Source organism: Olea europaea, chromosome 3 (assembly GCF_002742605.1).
Source record: "Olea europaea var. sylvestris chromosome 3, O_europaea_v1, whole genome shotgun sequence".
Classification (NCBI taxonomy): Eukaryota; Viridiplantae; Streptophyta; class Magnoliopsida; order Lamiales; family Oleaceae; genus Olea; species Olea europaea.
Genome location: NC_036239.1, coordinates 3068320 through 3087493, shown reverse-complemented (window position 1 = coordinate 3087493; position 19174 = coordinate 3068320). Strand labels below are relative to the sequence as shown.

Below are 19174 nucleotides of genomic sequence, written 5' to 3'. Positions count from 1 at the left end.
TACAGCATTATAAAAGAAGGGCAAAAAAAGAGAACTAAATGGAAAAAATCAACTTACTTTATAATTTTATTATTGAAATAAATTATCGACTAAATATATGTATTAACTAAAACGTGCACAAAGATACGTTACTTTGGCTTTTCCCATCTTTACACGTACGAAACAATAGACATCAAAAAGTTAATGAGTACATATACTTGAAACACTATGCCCCTGTATTTTGGAATAGATTAAAATCAAATTTTTACTTAATTTTGATAAAAATTAATAAAATGCGTGATTGAAAACGTGATTCGAACTAAGCTTTAGACCCTCTTTCATATTTGATAATTGGTGAGTCTAACCCATCATTTTTTTTTTCTACCATTTTTTTTTTTTTGGGAATGCAATCCGATTTAATCATTTAAATCAAGCTACAAACATATATTACTTCTCAGTCTTAACACAAATCTCAAAATAATCCTAAATTGGCTAGATAAAAGGACTGGTATAAAATTAACAAACAATCAACCAACACAAAAACTAGAACTCAAAATGTGCAATAAGTCAAACGATTAACAATGTTAATTTCATCATAAACCTAGAAGATTAGCCTAACATGGTTGATTATAAATATACATGATAATTGATCAAAACATAACCCAGTAATTTGAGAGAAAATTTGGGTAAAACCCCCTATCTTGAATATCTTCAATGATCTTGAGCAGCTTCTTCTTCTTCGACCAACCAATGCTTTAAGAGAATTCATATAATTTTTTATCTAAGATATATGAGTTCTCTAATGAGAGTAATGCTATCATCATTGGTGTTATAACATCAGTTTATGTCACATTATCGTTAAATGAATAGTACAATTGCATGAATCACATAATTTTACTTTTAATTGAATATATCACATAATAATAGTGTTCTAAAAGGCATGTCTTAACGACGTCCAGAAGCGATGCGCAACAAAAAGTCCAAACCAAGTGACTTGGTGCCTTATTTAGCGGCCAACTGTCTAATGCGCGCCTAGATGCGATTATGAGCGCATTGTTATCTTTTTTCTTTTTATTTATTTTTTATTTTTTTAACAATTCTTTTAAGTTAAAACTTACGCTGATTTCTTCACTTTGTCTGTCCTAGATTCAAAATAGTCGTTTGAAGCCTTGAACAAAAGAAAATTTTCAAAAATTCTTATTTATTTACTAATTAGTATTTACATTTGAAACTTATCTTTTTGCTGAAATTTTGAACAAATATATAAAATTCCTATAAATCTGTTTTAGATATTTGGCACGTATTATTTTCAATTATTAAATAATTTTTTGATTGATTAAAAATTAAAATAATATTAAAATAAGAAAACGTCTTTTTACGCCCATGCCTCGCCTAAGCACGCCTAATCCATACCTTGACCTTCATGCATCGTTGCACCTTACGTCTTTTAGTACACTGCATAATACCACATAGACTAGTAATCTATCAATGTTGGTACTAGAATAACATTATTCTTCTAATGATGATGATATATATTGTGTTAACTAGGTATTGCTGCTAGGTTTGGACATGATCCGATTTGGTTCGATTCTAAAGAGAATCGAACTGAACCCGAATTATAGAGTATTTATTTAGTGGAACAGTCGAGTCCAAAATTTAATTATGAAACTGTTCGGATTTGGTTCCATTCAGATCAATTTATTTCGATTCTGTTCTATTCGATTCCTAAATTTCATATAATAATTAATTTTTTTATATTTACAGCAACGCTACATTAATTCAACTATGACATGTTTAATCTTAACTCTTACGAAAAAACATAGTTTGCCTATATTTATTGAGTTTTTCATATATTTAACTATTAAAAGTACAAGAATAGAAAGATAGCGAGCTCACAATAATGAACAGAAGGGCAACCAAGCTTCCAATTCGATTTTTTAGAACAGCAGAAATGGTAGAATAAGATATTTGGGTAAAACTTAGATCAATTTGATTAAGTTGGGTTTGGTTGGAAATTAAAAATTGGGAAATCATATTTTGGGTTTAGGCAAATTGGTTAGAAAATTTATTTTTAAAAAATAATTTGGCTTATTTAAGATAAAAAAAAAATTAAGGAGATTCGGTTCTTCGATTTTTGATCTAGAACTGAGAATCAATTTGAACTCGTCGATTATTGATCCAAATACTCATTCGGGTATTTAACTTAAAAAGAATCATTCGATTCGATTCGAGAGTTTTGTCTAGTCCTAGTTTCCGCAAACATAAGCCTCAGAATCCTAAAAAATGGGTACAAGATACCATAGATTGCAAATTTTGGTTTCCTAATTTAGCCCTAGTTTGTGCTTTTACTCTCTAAGAATTTATTTTTTTAAACTCATTTTCAACCATACATTCTTCCAATAAAACAAATTTACATGTAAATCCAAAATTTTTACGTATTTTTAACCATACGTTCTTTAGAAAAAATCACTATTACAAAATCTATTTTCCCCAAAAATAATGCTCAAATAAGGCCCAATGAGAGTGATGCCAATGCATTGCACCGCGATTTGGTGGCGATTTCAGGCAGCACCATACGATTTGGTACCTCGACGAGTGATGAGTGTTGGTGATCACATTGCCACTGCAGCGTCGCGCAATTTGAGAAAGTGACATTAGTCATTACTGCTGCAAGAGTTGATGGTGATTTCAGGTAGTAGCAATTTAGATGTTGATGGTTGTTCTTGGGTGGTGATGATGGTGTTTATGCTAGTAGATATGGAAATTGTGGTGTGGTAGTTGGGCCTTTCTTAGTTAAGGTGCTACCAATGTGATTTTGCATTAGAGCTAAAAAAATTTGTTATATAGGCATTCAGAGAAGTTGTTGGAGTTGGCTTCGAATCTCTAGACCTTCTCCATTTTGGAGTTATTGGAATAGTTTTCGGATTCAAATCACTTCCAATGGATGAGCTTGGGTTTCTTGGGCTGTTACTTGAATGCATTACACGATAGTTAGTTAATAGTTGACACTATAGTTGCATCGAAAATTTTAAGACAAGGTATTACTTGCTGTTTTGCATTGCGGTGATGATGGATTATGGTGCTGGTTTGTCGTGTGTGCGGATTTATTTGTAGTGACCTTTTGTGATCAAATCTGTGTTAATTGTAAGCAGGTGTAACCAAAGCTATGTTAATTGTGACTATCTAGGATTGTATGTGTTGTGTATTGGTTTGCGCTGTATGCAAATTTATTTGTATTGATCCTCTATGATCAAGTCCGTATTAATTGTGATCGATTGCGACTTGATCATATACAATCACAATTAACATTTACCTGGTCACAAATAGTCACGCTGAAGATAAACTTGATTACAATTAGTTATAGATAACACATGTCAGTGATTTGGTTTCATATAGTCGCAAATTAGACAGATACGGTTATAGATAGTCACACTAAATGCAAATTTGATCACAATTAATTACAAATAACATAGGCCAACTCCAATGCACTTTTATCACCTGCATCGCACCATCACCGCCACCTCGTAAATCTATTTTTTAAACACAGTTGCCACCTCATCGCCATCACATGCAAAGCTATTTTGTGTTTGTAAATGTATATAGAGGAAGAAAGCTTTTGTAGAGAGAATTTTTTTGAATTTCTAGAGATTTCTACAGTAGAGTGGGTCAGTCAGTAGGGAGGGGTATTGAGAAAGAAGTTTCGAATTTTCGGAGAGAGAAAATGTTTTGAATTTCTACAATGGGGTGGGGTGGGGTGGGGTGGGGTGGGAATATAATGTATGTCAATCGTAAATGTGTTAATATATATTGAGAGAGTAATATTATGGATATATATAGGGCCGGTCCTGTGATTGTCAGGGCCTGAGGCAAATTCCACAAATTAGGCCTCAGCGAAATCAATGTAAATGCAAAATTCAACAGTATAGTATGGGACTTATTGCTAACTTAAAACTAGCATTTAAACAACAACCAAATATATTATAAAAAGGATTTATATTATAAAATAACAAGACCAAAGATTTAATCATAGAGTTAAGGAACTTGTGCCAAGTCTGGAAGTGCAGATTAAGAAATCGGCATAATTGACTAAAAATTTATTATCAACTAAAATTAAACAAAAATATACATATAGATTAAAATACAACTTTCTATCCCTTTTAAAGCAGATTTAGAATGAAAGAATTGTAAAATGTAGTAATATCTTCGCAAAGTTTTTGTACAAAAATAAGACGACTACATGGATTTAACAAATACAATCACATAAATATCTATCTTCATAAAGTTTTTATACAAAAATACAACGACATGAATATTTATAGATACCTATTTATAAAATTCATCAAATTCCACATTATTTTCAAGAAAATAAATCCCAAATTTAACCATTTTGGATTTTTTCTTCAATAAATTTACATCAAATCTCACACCATTGGATCTGGACTGTTAGATCTTGCCTTCAATAAATTTACATTAAATCCCACACCATTGGATCTGGGTTGTTTTGCCTTGTTTAAAAATAAATAAATAAATCTGGGCTGAAATGAGGCCCCTTAAGGTCTTGGCCTGAGACGAGGGCCTCATTTGTCTCGCCTCAGGACCGGCTATGGATATATATTAGAAGTGAAATGTGATTTTTATAGTGGGGTATTTATGTATTGTTCCAGAATTTTTAAATTATAACCAATATGGTTTGCTTTAGTTTTGTTATGAATTCAATTGGCTCATTTAGAGGCCCAACACAAATATGCCCTCTATGGTTGCCCAATCAAACAATAGGACGGTCTATTAAGAAGGCCAGTGGTCCAGTTTAGTTCTTGAGGGGTCCAAATCTGAAAGTCGTACATTTGATGAATTTAGCACAAATTTGCTCTAGGAAACGTAGCACACGACTAGTTTGTGATTGTGATGTCCAGTCTCGAGTTAATGCTGGTGGATCCCTTTCTGCCGTAAATAATTGAAATCTTAGGGTGGTGTGCTCAAATTTTTAATGAAGAATGGTAGAAGAAATTTTTTGATGCCCTTTTGGCCTATTTTGAATGAATAAACATTTGTAAGAGGATAAATTTCAATCGCATTTCCTGTAAATGTCTCACACCCAGTTTGTTCCGTCCAGTGATAGCGAAGCCACAGACACGGTGCAGAGTGATTGAGGTGCACATGAATTTTGGGTTAGTTTTCGATTTTATTTTCATTAATTGATTGATGATATACTGACAAGGCTCGTTGATCTTTTGCTCATAAATATGTGGCATCTATATATATTTTTTAATTTTTAGATTTAAGATTCCCTTGTTTTTATCAATTTCTTCTCTGTTCTAATTGAAAGTGTATGCATAGTTGAAGTGCCAATGTATCATAGATATGCGAGTTGTGCAACAGCAAAAGTAGAATTAATCTTCACACTTAAGTCAACAGCAAAAGTAAAATTAATCTTAAAACTTCAGTCAAAACAAATGGTAGACTGTTAATCATGGTCGTTGAGAAGTCATGTCACTTTGCATTCATTTAGTTCTAAGGAAACATAGTAGTGCTAATAATGGTTGAAATTATTTGTCACCTTTTAAACTGGTGAAAGGAAAGATATCAGTAAAAGAAATCCATTTCAATGAAAATAAACTAAAGAAACACGAGTAACCCAAAATTTATGTGTATTAAATTTCTTCGAGTTTCTGTATACCTGACAAATGTTGATTGATTTTGTTTTTCTGAACCCTTGTATATTTGTAAATTCGTGGCTTGTTATTGAATCTAAACTCCATCTCTATTTTTAAGACTTGCCCCCTTTATTACTGAAGTCTGAATTTCATTGGGCATGATGGATGAGTGTTCAGGCTATGAACCACTTATTTTAAAAAGGAGGGTGTCAAATATGTGGTTTCGTGTTCTACAGTGGTATGGAGCTGAGAAGAAGAGAAATCTTTTCAAAATGCCATTGCAATGCATTGGATAGAGGACTCCAGGGATCAATGGGATAAGATTTCCTTGATGGTTCTGAGCAAATGCATTGAAGAGTTGAAACACCATTATCAACTTCTAGTGGAAGATGTAAATGCAATCGAAGCTGAGCATGTTCCATTACCCGATTATATTGTAGAGGGAACATCCTCATCAACCAAGGATCGTCATCAAGGTTTGTGCCCAGTACATTGTCCATCAGAGAATCCCGATGTGGGTTTCCAGGATTACGCCACGACTCCACCATGGTCAAGCATGTAAAGGAGGATCCAGGGCAGACCAAAAGCACCGCAAAGGGATCCCGTGGACAGAAGAAGAGCATAGGTATGAGCCACTAGTGGACAGATTTCATTAATAAAGACATTCTATTTTGAGCCTTTTCATATTATAGTTTGCTAAGTATGCATGTGAAAGTGCTCTGTTCATTCTTACCAGGTTATTTTTGCTTGGCCTGGACAAGTTTGGAACGTAGATGATGAAGAATTCTGTTGGAAATTTTAGATTCATTAAAGGACACATGAGGAGACATTACAACTTGAGCTTAGACACTGATAAATTTTAGGTGAGTCACTATAACCAAGAAAAACATATTATTGGTATAAACTGGGAATTTGTTATTTTGCTACGGATGTAGATATGGATAACAAGCACAACCAAAAAATCTAAGAAATAAATAGTTTGGAGACGAATCAAAGAGTTTTTCCCGTGGTGAGATACCATCTAGATCTTTAGTAGGAAGGTAGTTAATTAGGTAAACTGCAGTTTGAAAAGCTTCCCACCAATACTTAAGAGGCAATAATGATTTGAGGCAATGATGCTTGACCTAAAAGAGTTAAGCCAGTCTCCAGTGTATGATGATATTATTTTCGACTTTTGCCATTTTGTTCATGAGTAGGGGAGCAAGGATGTCGAAATTTTATTTTTAAAATTCAGAAAGGTAATGCTGAAATGGTCTATATTCTCTTCCTTAGTCACTTTGGATACATTTAGCCCTCGTTTGGTGTAGCTAAATATCATATTTTAGTAGATTATGATAAAAAATGATTAAATGTGTAGTTGAAAAGTTGATAAAAGTTGTGGATTTCATGAAATGTATGGTTAAAATTAATTGTTGATTTTGATTTACATTTTTATTAACATTTTAAGCCACACCAAACAAGGGCTTAACGATTAGTTTATTTTAATTAGAGAGATGCTACATGTACAGTGGAAAAATGTCAGTCACATTCACAAAATGTCAAGTTGCTGAATTTCATTGCACTTTGCACAAAAAAAAGATTTAAAACAGCTATTCAAAATCCGCCACATCTGCACCCGTGAAGCTTTCTGGCGATTTCCCTGTACAAACAACTTTGCTCTTTTAATTAAGCTTTTTAAATTGAGATAATAGATGAAGTGCTTCACAAGTATGTAATTTGTTATAACATCCTTGTTCTTTCCCACTATTGCTATCAAATTCTCAGCATAAGTAAATGCACGTGAATCTGAAATTTTGTGTGACAGGATGAAAACTTCAAAATATCGACATTTCCGCTTGTTGACATTCCCTGTTCTTGTTGGTGGACCATTCGGTGTTGTTTCCGCAGAGTTAATTGGAGTCATACTCTTTACTGCATACATCATCTGGAGAGTTTTTGTTGAGTCCTTCAAGATCTGGAATATTGTGTCTTCCCGGTTTCATAATTTGCTTTCTAAAGAAAAAGGGTATTAGAATGCAATGTCTCAGTTTCCATTTTACCTTTGTGTTTGTCAATGGTATGTTTATTACTTCTATAATCACGATCAACTTGTTTCATTTTAAAAAACATGGCCACCTTTGAGAATAAGAGATTGATTTTTATTATAAAAGTTCTGTTGGTTTTAGCTTCTGTGTGAAATCGGTTTAGCTTCGTTAATCAAGAACCACTTCAACATGCAACAATAAGCTCAAGACCTTCAAAAGAAATTGACATGTTATATTTTCCATCTTTCTAAATAGTCTTGAATCTCTTGATTGTACTTTGATCTCCTATCATATCAAAACACGATCAAAGATGGATTTTGGGGGAAAAAATATTAAAATGCCATTCAGCAGTTTGAATGAAAATGTGTCGGTCCATTGCCTTGGTTCCATGAGACTCTCTAGGGAAAATTTCTTTGTGGATTCCCTAACTGTTGTCCCATTCTCAGCTTGAGTCATCTCTGGTTGAATTGTCTTCCTTGTATATAAGAGAGGTTCTTCATTATTTGTTCTAAACTAGCGGTTTTTCCATTAACACTTGTTTTCCTATTAGCAGACAGAAACTGTTGTAAGCCTTTTATTTCTAAACTGAAAGAGTTGAAAAGTTGAGAAGACACGGTTTTCAACATTCACGACAGAGAGAGATCATTCAAATTACTTTATATTAAGCAGATACATATATATATGATGTGATATCTAACCTGATATTTGGTTTCCTTAACATTTTTTTGTTCCTCTGAGAAACTTTTTGGGAGTTGGAGTTAGTTTTTCCACTTGCCACTATCTGGTCTGTTTTATAGTAACTAGTCCCAGTGATCAGCTGATTTGCTACTTGTGCATATTGCATATTTTGCGATTTTTTTGACACATCAAAGTGTGGACAACTATATCTGATCAAAATACATTAATTCTGATGATTTCTTATTATATTCCACCTGTATACTGCTTTATTAGTAAGAAATACGTTATGTCTTCTGAATTCTTATGTATTGCTAATGATACTTCCATCCAGTTTCTGTGCTCCGCTTTCCAACTACCTAACAGAATAAAATGGTTCCTAAAACCTTAAATAACCAACATTGAAAGATTAAAATATGCTTTAGGCCTAGACTGTTGAAGTTCTGACCCTGGAAGGGGTCATAGTACATGAAATTTTATAAGCTTGGATACTGAATTTTCATGTCTTTTTGATTTCTTAGGCATTGCATATAGAAGTAAATTAACTTTTGAAATGTCTTAGATATGTCCTTTTGACCACCATTGAAGCTTGAATTATTTCAGTGCTTTGATGCTGGAGCTCGCGGATCTCAGTTTGCGGTTGTCTGGATTATTATGCATGGCGTTTTTGTTTCTGCCTGTTGCAAGGGGATCAGTTCTTCTCCGGCATATAGACATCCCTTTTGAACACGCATCCAGATATCATGTCTGGTTAGGACATCTAACAATGTTGCTGTTTACCCTTCATGGTCTGTTCTATGTGATTGGATGGGCAATGGAGGGACGCCTCATCAAAGAGGTGAGTTCTCATCCTATTAACAGAATTTATACATGGATTATGATATTTTACCTAGAGATGTATAGTACAATACAATTATGCTCATGAATTGTAACGACTAAAATTTTTTTTTGATTTGAATCGTTACCCAAAAAAAATTTTGTTTATACAATGATCAATCCTATTTTAAACCACATATGATTCATCAATTTTAAATTTGCACATTCTTTGAAATCTAATTTACTTGAAGTAAATAACTGTAATTTGAACTAAGCATTAAATTAAAAAGGAAACTGACTATGAAATTTTTTTATTCTTTAGAAAAACTATTCACTTGAATATATAGAGAGGCTAAATGATGACGTATGAATGAACTAATTTCTGAACCGTATAAATGGAAATAGGCAGAGCTCACTACAAATACAATTTTGTACGTTAACTTAACAGATTAATATATTAATTCATTCATTCTTAGGAAAGGCACATTTTTTTGGTACATCAACCACTGAAATGGCAGATTTTATTGGATACTATGTCTCTGTCCAATTAGTCAAAGATGATAAGCAAGTTGATGAGTTACATATATATGACTTTTATATCATTTGGTCTACATCAAATGTCCAGGTAGTATTAAAATTACGCACAAGCCAACTCATTTATCAAAGGATATTCCTGATCCACAAATAGTGAAATAATGTGTTGCTTAAGCATGGCCAAACGTGTTATAATAAATATCAAATCATCTAAGTCAAATTTCAGTAATTTAACTCCTCTTGTCTTGTGCGTGAAAATCCAATCCGAGCCAACAGTTAGCAACGACAAAGGAAATATAATTCATTGTTTTAAATCCAACAATAAGCACATGTAGTTGCAAAATCACAGCTATCTTCCAACAAATAACATAAACGATAATTCAATCAAGATAAGTGTCCAAGACAACAAAATTAAAAGAGATAAAATTACGTGCTAAATTATTTAGATTTTTGTCCAGCGAAAATGAGGTACAACCACTCCATCAAACCACTATGCTTCGACACGACTCGATCTAACCTGTGAGATGTAGGGAAAATGATGAGGGCATGGGAATATTCAATAGGATATAAAATTTTAATGGTGCAATCCCGAATAATAATTTTAAAATACGTGTCAGAATATCATACCGTCTCATCTTTAAAATTCGGTAAAAGCTCATATCATATCATTTTTCCAGAATGGCCATATCATTCATATTATAGCATTTCGTACCGTAACTTTAACTTTCACGAGTACAAAATTCATCAACATGTTAAAAAAATAATTAAACGGGATATCTGCACCTCGATATCCTACCTTATTAGGCCCCTGTTTGATTTCCATTACCTGAAAATGAAAATGAGAGAAATAGTATTTTTTAGAAAAACGAGTGGTTGAAAAAGAAAGAAAAGTTTTCGATTTACGTGTAATATTATTTTATGAAAGATTGTGTGTTTGAAAATAGGAGAGAAAAAAATGGAATATAATTTAATTTAATTTAATGGAGATCAAACAGGGGCTAGATCGTTTTAATTTTTGGAAGACAAAATCAAAGAAATCACGCTCTAAAATCCTTCTCTCTGCTTCAAGGATTTATATGATTTGAAATTGACTTTCTATTTAAATTTCAATACCACAGGCATAAGTATCTATAAATTTTTACGATACAAAGTAAGAATCTTTTTACACTGCATAAAGTATGAAGTATGTAATTGACCTAATTCCAACACTTTTCTCTCTCTACAACCGTGTACTTATGCATGTCTTCTTTTGATATATATATAACCCCATGATCTAGTCTAACAAAGGGGTGTGCAGTTGGGGAAACGTGTAGAAGTAGGATAGGGGATAGATAAGAATTGGGAAACGGAAAATAATTGACCAAGTCTTGTCAACCAACTATACCGCTCAACAATCAATACATTTCATACACGTGGCGCCTCTTCCAACAAATTGAAAGGAAAATCAATAAAGTTGCTCTCTCTCTCTCTCTCTCTCTCTCTCTCTTTTATTTGATTAAACATCAATCACTACCTTATTGAGAATCTAGTTCTATACACGTCAACCATATATATAAATTTTAAATTCGTTAAATAATCATTTAAAATATAGTTTAAAGCTATTTATTTCGGCCTCGATAACTCGGGCTCCGCTAATCCAAATTAACTTTTTCTCGAGCCTAATATGCACGATTAATTACGATCTATCCGACAAGCCCAATATTCATATACTTATTGTCGCTCCGTCAACATCTACATTTTAACATCCGATAAAATTGAAATTTACTTTATATATACTTCAGTCCCAAAACTTCCAAAATATTAAAATATGGCACACATAAATTAAATCTTATTCTATGAAATTTCGGGACATTACATGAGTTCTCATGTTATCTATTTTCTGCCTGAAAGACATTGACATTTACTGCGCTGTACATGATGAAACTGTAAGTTTAAATGGATTTGTTGTAGTAGTATGCTTGTCCAACAATGAAACACCATCAATTAAATGGCCTAAATGATGTTAAGCAATCACTGGTTGCATATATCTAATCAAACTCGTGAAATTGTTTTTAGATATAAACAACAAATGATTGGTGATTTGGTCATCCATAGAAGGCTGAAATTCACATTGAATAACTCATAGGATATTATTGGCTTGTTCTGTCTTTGTAGAAAATCTTCCCCTATGTTGATGTCAATGCATATCTTGCTTCATCAATTATTCCTTGCATATCTAAAATGGTGAAGGATATTAGATATGAATATTTGCTAACAATTCCTTTGTATTAATTTTCACGCAGCTAAATGGACTGGAAAAATTTTGGCATTGCCAATTTTCCTGGGGTCATCAGCCTTTTAGCTGGTCTAGCGATGTGGGTGACATCACTTCCTAGACTAAGAGGATCAACTTTGAGTTATTCTTCTGCCCAACCAATTATATGGAGTTTTTGTCGTCTTCTTGGCCTTCATGTTGGTGATTTCATTTTCTGTTTTGCTGTGGGGGAATATTTCTCTTCATGCTTGATCCTTTTCTTTGATTCTGGCAGTCAAGGAAGATAGTTAATGTATTTTCAGCAAGATGGTTTCCATGTGGAACCGTGGAGTTGATTCTTGCAAAACCAGAAAGTAAAGAGTGCTTCTTTGCACATTAGCTGATTTTAAATCTTAAAGTGCTATCTCAAGCAGTGGCAAATATAGGATTTTGAGTCAGCACGGGTGGTCATTGATTGTCGACTGTTAGTCGCAATAAAGTATTAAGAGCCCGTTTGATGTGTATTTTTTTTTTTTTTTAACAAAAAATACATTTTGAAATAATGATTTCATGGAGAACGTGAGGTCAAAAATAAGAAAAAGAATTTGAATTTGCGTGTAATATTATTTTATTGAAAAATGTATGGTTAAAAATAAGATAGATAAAAATGTATTTGAAAAAAAATGAAAATAAAACAAGGGCTAAAATTTAAATATAACAATTATTTTGTTCATATTGAACATATATAATTCTGTTATAAGAATAAATCATATATTCACCAAATGAGATTGTTACCAAATATCATATAATTTAAAGGAAGAGCATGATTTTGAATCTTTATAATTTTATTAAACCTAGGGCATGTCTGGGCTCGATTTTTTCACCCAAAAAATTGATTTTTTGACTATTATTTCACTATTTCAGTCGTCATATTTGACTTTTTTTCTCACATGTGGATCCTACTTTTTTCCTAACGGTCAAAAAATCAATTCTCAAAATCACTCCCAAATAGGCTCCTAATAAATGTAATATATATTATTTTGTTGAATTAAGTGTCAAAAGCAATAAGTGCCACAGTGGTTAGGCTTTCAATGGTTATAATAGAGGTTTAAGGTTTAAATCTCATTCAATTCCTTCCGATTGCATTAATTTTGGTAGTTGTTGTAAACTAAAAAAATTGCAAAATGAATTGGGTGTGAAGAGAATTGAAACCGGGACTTGCAAAATGTGAAAACAAGCTCTAACCACTTCAGCTACAAGGAGTATTTGGAAGAAAAAAGAATTATCAGAAATATAACCTAAAACCTTTGTCAGCAAAAAAAAATGGCTTCCGACAGATCCAGCTAGGGCGGCTAGCTAGATCCGCCACTCATCGCAACATCTATCATCGATCTCTTTCGCCATGTCGATTTACGCGACAATGCACTTGGGTTTTTCTTCAAGTTCGTGAATTGTCTTGGCTTCAGTGGCATCCCTTTAGTGTCTCCTTTAGTTCTCTTGATGGTAAACACCATCTTGCAATTCTTATAAAGGTTCTTGAAGGCTGGACAGCATAACTGGAGAAACAAATCTCGAGTATGTCTGAGGAACTTGAAACGAAGCCATTCCTTCATCTCCATACCTAAATAACAGCTTCAATAGAAGGTCATTATGGCCATGAATCATCATACTATTTGACATATTTTCACTAATTTTTTAGATCAAGCATCTGCAAACCCCGATTGCATTTGGTTTTTTATTAAAATTTCAACGAGAAAGAAAAAGATATCATGATTTTAGCAACTTTTTATGCATTAGTAGGTATTGAAGAAACGTTGAAGATTTCATAGGATAAAGTTCTCTTTAGATTCTTAGCATATTTTGATGCATTATTAGTTACTGGATTTAGATATTCTCAGTTTCTATTATTAGTTGTAGATGTATTAATTAATTGATCTTCCATACCTTTCTCTTAGGTATGGGAACCTGATTTTAGTTGCAGGCGGCATAGGAATTTCGCCTTTCCTCTTGCTATCTTGAGCAATATTCTTCACCTTATCGACATTGGTAAGCCATGTCTGCCACGAAATGTGTTGATAGTTGGGACGTGAAAACATCAAAAGAGTTCCACTTCTTCAGAGAGTCGATATCAGGTCTATCCATCCATTTTTTTCTAATGCACTGAACATTGAGATTCAAACTATGTTACTCGACAAACAGAGACCTCATTGGTAATTGCACTCATCTTTTCATTCTAACATTACTGTATCTTCATTTTTCAATTGATTGATTCAATGTGTTAATTGCAGGAAGAGGTTCATGTTGTAGAACCAATTAATTCTTCTATCTTCCCTGCCTCCGGGATAGGTGGAATGTCTGTATTGGTTGGTACTGGAAACATCATTTGGTCAGGATTATACGTTATAATGTCTACTTTGGGCTTGATGACTACTGTCTATCTTTTGAATATCCTGTACATAAATCCTCATAACATACATTCTTGGTGGTACAAGGGGCTTTTATTCATTGCTTGCATGACCATGAGTGCCGTCCTTTTTGTGGGTCTTGCGATTGGTGGTTTATGGCATATGTGCGAAAGAAAAACTTCATACAAGAAGGAATGTGAGAACATCACAAAGACTGTCGGCTTTGAACATCCGAAAGAGAGAATGATACATGAGAATTCTGGGCAGGAACCATATCTCAACATAATTCGGTATGGTCAAAGACCCGAATTCAGTGGTACATACCCAAATCTGTCTCTTTTTTTGGGTTTACTTTCATTATCCTCTTTTCTTGATGATAAAGGTACCTTTCCTGCCCAATCCTGTCCAACGAATTCATGTTTTAAGACAGTGCTTGAGACTTAAGATTGCAATTTTTTTCGCCCTACTTCTCACCTCTATGCTGCAGAAATATTTGGGTAGATGGCAGAGCGTTGGGAAATGTGGACATTGGTGTAATTGTTTGTTGCCCTCCAACACTTAGTTGCTAAAGAGTGCAGGACACAGAATCTCAATGGACGAAACAATCAATCGGTGCTCCATTTCTCTACTCTACATGTTGTTCCATGTAGTTTACATATCATCTTTTACATTGTAATTACTTGTATAAGTTGCATCAATTTTTATAATTTCTGTGGTCAAGTCATGTTTTTTCCATAATGATAACTATATTAGTTAAATAACTATTTTTTGAAGGATAAGCACTAAAGGTACCGTTTAATGACCCGTTTGACAGGTTCTTTGAAAAGCCAAAAAACTAAAATGTTTCTTTTGAACATGTTTAGATTATTTCTAGAAATGTGTGTTGCGAGAAGAACTTAAAAGAAGTTGTTATAAGGTAGCTTTTTTAAAATTTTCTACAAGAAGCAAAAATAGAAGTCATATTAAAAAAATCACGAGTGATACCTCTAGCAGTAGGTTACCGCTGCATCCCTTAGCATGAGGGGGGTAAATGTGGAAGCAAATGCAGCGGCAGATCCTCCACTGCATGCGATGGAGACGAGGCAAACAGTTGTGGTGGTGCACAAGAGTCCTCTACTCTATTTTTATTTTTATTATTTATTTATTTATTTTTATCTTTATTTTTATTTTTACAAATTTACCTCATTCATATCAAGTCGTGCAAGATCATCATTGTAATTATGCGACTCCTCGTAAAGGGACAAACAAAATTAAGGAAAAAAAAAATCTTATCAAATATGAAATTTTAGATAAGATGGCTCCTCCCTGCGTGTGAAAAAATGGGTTGATCACACTGAAGCCACATTATACGCTATAAGGCTAGCAAGAGCATTAGTGCAAGCAAAAGAGAGGCACTCCAAAATTGCCAAGCATTTAACGACATAAAGGCGAAAGCTGTACCATCAAATTTCTCTGAATAAAGTCACAACACTTCGTCTTCCTAATTTCCATGCGAATCAAAATCAAAAGAGGGCTAATGTAACTTTCCAATCCATGCGAATCAAAATCCATCACAAATCTTGACTAAAAATAAGCTTATCCATACAAATATATTTGAGATATATAAAAATCTGAAATTATAAAATTGCGTGAATTTGTGTGCACGTGCAAGAGAGAGATAAAGAGGGATGAGGGGAGCCAGGGAAGAGGCAGTGCATGGAAAGGACAGCACCACCCAAAAGGGATGTTGACTAGTCCATTCCATGCTCCGTCTCGTCCCCGTCTCCTCACACTCCTATTACTTACCTTGATGATGTGTGATCATAATCTCGACTCTTAAGGTGTTATCAGTATGATTTTGATCTAAAGTTTTACGAAACGTCATGAATTTAAAGATGTAAGACAAAAAAGTTGTTCGACATCAAATGCCTACCGAAATGGATAAAAACGAACCCTCTTTTTATTGACTATATTTTTGCAGTACAGTTAAAATTAACAGTAGTACAAAGATATTACTATATGTACTTTTACGTCTAAACGTACTTCCAACATTGTACAATCGAACAAGAAGACCATATAACACGCCACTGTCATTTTCTTAACAAATCCGTCAGGGAATAAATAAGTATTTAGTTACTCTGCTAATTCTATAGCATCAAATTGTATTGTATTATAATATTTATAATTTATAATTTAGATCTTGACATATCAAAAAATAGTACATGTTTATTGCATCGATTCCATAAACCTCAACAAGCAATTTTATATTACAAAGATCCGTGAGATTCACTCATATCACTAGGATCGCAGAATAGGGAATTAAAAATTAACAACTAAAAAACATTTAATTCTTCCACAAATCAATTATGCTACATGTACATTACTTTTACATTGTGTCACGCGACAATACGCTATTGGACAGTTTAAAAAAAACAATTTTTTAATCAATCAAATCATGTCAACTTGGATGATGTCAAAAGTGATGTATACTTTTGGTGTACAAATGGCTTAACTGTCGACAAAATGTCAAATATTTTCACAGTATTAACCATCCCTAACCAACTGGACAAGACACCAATCTTTTGAACTTTCAACCTCAACTTTTTATTTTCACAATAGTTATGTTTTATTTTGTATGTAAATTTCCCTCTTTTCGTGTTTCATTCAAGATCATAACTACGGCATAAATCATAAAGTACCAAAAATAGAACTCATATATTTATGTAAAGATGCTCCATTTCATGGGGCTGTGATGCCTAAAGCTGGTCTGGTCCCTTTACTCAGGTCCTTTTTTTACCAATTTTTATTGCCTTTAAGTTCCTTCCATAACAAATTTGAATGCTGAATCTTTCTCCATCTCATCATGTACTATCCTCCCAAGTGTAGTACCAAAAATCTCCTGTTTTCGTCGTACTTGCCTGATATAACCATCCATCCCCCACCGGCTTATAAAATCGGCATACGAAGTGCACAAGGCTCTCTACCACTGAAGGATCTGGGAAGGTTAAGGTGCATATAACTTTACCATGATAAGCAGGGAGGTTATTTTCAAAATTCAAACTTTCAAGAAGAGCAGTTAAGCAGCAAAAAAGGTAACAAGCGCCTGGAGACACCCAGGAATTACTCAGTTTTTAAGTAAGATGGTCTTTTCCTTCCATGCCCATATGGGTGCCAAAATGTAATCTTCTCGAGTTCAACTTGTAAAAATAAAAATAAAATTCAGAAATAGATCCATAGGACTTGACTATAAAAATAAGATCTCCCAGTCTTATATCCAAACATGCAGGAGACTAGTATATAATCTAAGTAATGTAAAATAGAACTAGTCGACGATTGTCCACACTAATGCAATGCACAAACTGAAGGATAAACCATCAATTTCCAAGGACTTGTAGGGAAATTAAATTTTATAGTTCAAGAGAAATATATGCCCTCTTTTCTATCAATAAGATGCTCAATATTTTGTGTATATGATTTCTTGGGATAAAAATCAAATCTTAATTTGGCTATTTTCAAACTATTTTATCGATTAGGAGGCCTCTTAAGTCTTGAAGAGAATCAATGGCATAAGAACTCGAGATATTAGAGTCTAAATTGTCCTTACCATTGAAAAAATGAAGCCCCTTTTCTCCTTTATAGATCTTCTCTATCCCTTGCTTCTGCTGCTTCTTCGGTTCAGCACTTCTTCTTATCCTAAAATATTATTCTTCATGTCCTCTTCCTTCCCAGAAGCTAAAAGATGATAATAGCACACTTACAACCATAATTCTTCCGCGCTGAATAGACGTCCCCTGAAAAAAAGCTAATTCTCCGCTTTCAGTACATCTTTATTTCACTGCCTCTGTATATCTCTCACCTACCCTGCTGTAGGACAAGCCTATTACAAATAGAATTTATCTCTTGTTTAGAATAGGATTTTTTGTCTTGTTAGAATATGATTTTTTTTAATTCCTTTTAGAATTTTGATTGATTTATTCATTTATATTTAGGGAACTAATTTGCCCATACAAACAAAGGCTTTGCATACTTTTTCAAGAACCAATTCATTACAATGAAATCAATCTCTATAGATTTCGACTTTTTCAATTTTCTTCTTCTTTTAAGAATTTTTATTCCGCTTACACACCATATCCCCAAGACTTGTCCAATCCTATACTTTCCTCCATTTCTAGTTAATCCTCTCTGCCTCTTTAAGAGTATTTAAAACACGGTTATTTTATGCCAATAAGCTGATCGTATTGTTCCATTTTCTTCACCATTTCAGCAGATCGCATGCCGTGTTTGCTCAAAAGCAAATTGGCAGTCACCTCACTGAACACTGGTGCAACAAATCTAGTCATGACCCTAACCATGATGGTGGTCGAAAGTAATGCAGTTGGGTTTAAGAAATTAAAACTGAATTGGGAACGACTGATATCTCATATGCAATTATTCTCAATTTTCTATAAGCTAATGAAGAAAAGCGGATGTTGAATGGGCCATTGCCCAAAGATTATGTAGCATCATGTCAAAAATCACTTCCCACAAGAAGCAAGATGTGGCTTGGAAAGCAACTGATCCTTGTATGGTCATTCTCATCTAGTGTAATCATAGTTTCTTGTGACTTGTAAGCACAATACGAATAATCAAGAAATATATAAAGAAGTATCAAAAGGATAAAACTTCCTTATCCATACCAATGATGATATATCAATATGCACATAACAACACAATTCCACAATTGAAGCTTATAGTAGAAAGCACAATTCCACAATTGAAGCTGACAGTAGAAAGCAAGATAGAGCAAAAAATAGTGCCTTTTCAGTTCGGAAGAAGTGAGCAAGTGAACCCATCCTTCACTAGCTTGTTAACAGCATCCCTTAGCCTCTGGTAATC

General features: G+C 33.5%; 1 protein-coding gene, 1 long non-coding RNA gene and 1 pseudogene across 2 annotated transcripts in view; 2 read left to right on the top strand and 1 right to left on the bottom strand.

Annotated features, from left to right (window-relative positions):
• The first annotated feature begins 6040 nt into the window (after positions 1–6040).
• Positions 6041–15114, top strand: LOC111382173 (annotated as a pseudogene).
• A 1721-nt stretch (positions 15115–16835) lies between these two features.
• LOC111382168 lies at positions 16836–18932 on the top strand. The gene is made up of 2 exons (XR_002700467.1): positions 16836–17391; positions 18564–18932. It is a non-coding gene; the product is annotated as an uncharacterized LOC111382168 (long non-coding RNA).
• Positions 18933–18965: 33 nt separating this feature from the next.
• The window catches only part of LOC111376980 (mitogen-activated protein kinase kinase kinase 17-like), a 9408-nt gene continuing 9199 nt past the window's right edge, over positions 18966–19174 (bottom strand). Inside the window, exon 2 of the mRNA XM_022999996.1 lies at positions 18966–19058. Coding sequence (XP_022855764.1) covers positions 18966–19058 — 93 coding nt within the window. The remainder of the gene's footprint in view (positions 19059–19174) is intronic.